The sequence below is a fragment of the Penaeus monodon genome, chromosome 19 (genome assembly GCF_015228065.2).
Source record: "Penaeus monodon isolate SGIC_2016 chromosome 19, NSTDA_Pmon_1, whole genome shotgun sequence".
Lineage (NCBI taxonomy): Eukaryota > Metazoa > Arthropoda > Malacostraca > Decapoda > Penaeidae > Penaeus > Penaeus monodon.
In genome coordinates, this window is record NC_051404.1 from 30,632,211 (window position 1) to 30,632,657 (window position 447).

Here is a 447-nt window from a genome sequence, read left to right on the forward strand (position 1 = left end):
ACAAAGAGAAGGTATCCACGCCCTTACCTAGGAAAGCCACCTTCCTCAAGTAATTCAGTAGTTGTTCACCATCGACGGGTGTCATCTCAGCACATAGGCCCCACTGCCCACCACACAGGTCCTTATGCATATCCCTGCCAATAAGACCTTTACCTTACATTCTATACTACTACCTGTACTGCAGTTGTAATACAATAACCCCCAGAAAACATTATTATTTTCGGGTATTGTGCTACTTCAGATAGACCAATCGTTTTAGATTATGAGTGCCACCCTTAGGTGTCAGAATTACCCAAGCGTGATAGTGCTACTCTTGAGGACCACTAACAAAGATAACTCTATTATACTACTTGATATTCAAAGCTGCATATGGCCCATTCTCGCGAAAAAATCATGTACAGCATTTCAGGTTTTAGAAATATTCAAATTCCATTTTTCGAATGTGTC

General features: G+C 40.9%; 1 protein-coding gene across 1 annotated transcript in view; it reads right to left on the reverse strand.

Moving 5' to 3' along the window:
• LOC119585378 (metabotropic glutamate receptor 8-like) overlaps positions 1-447 on the reverse strand; it is a 54,086-nt gene that overhangs the window by 35,759 nt on the left and 17,880 nt on the right. The window contains exons 6-7 of the mRNA XM_037934045.1: positions 293-312; positions 28-134 (exon numbers count right to left, since the gene is read on the reverse strand). Coding sequence (XP_037789973.1) covers positions 28-134; positions 293-312 — 127 coding nt within the window. The remainder of the gene's footprint in view (positions 1-27; positions 135-292; positions 313-447) is intronic.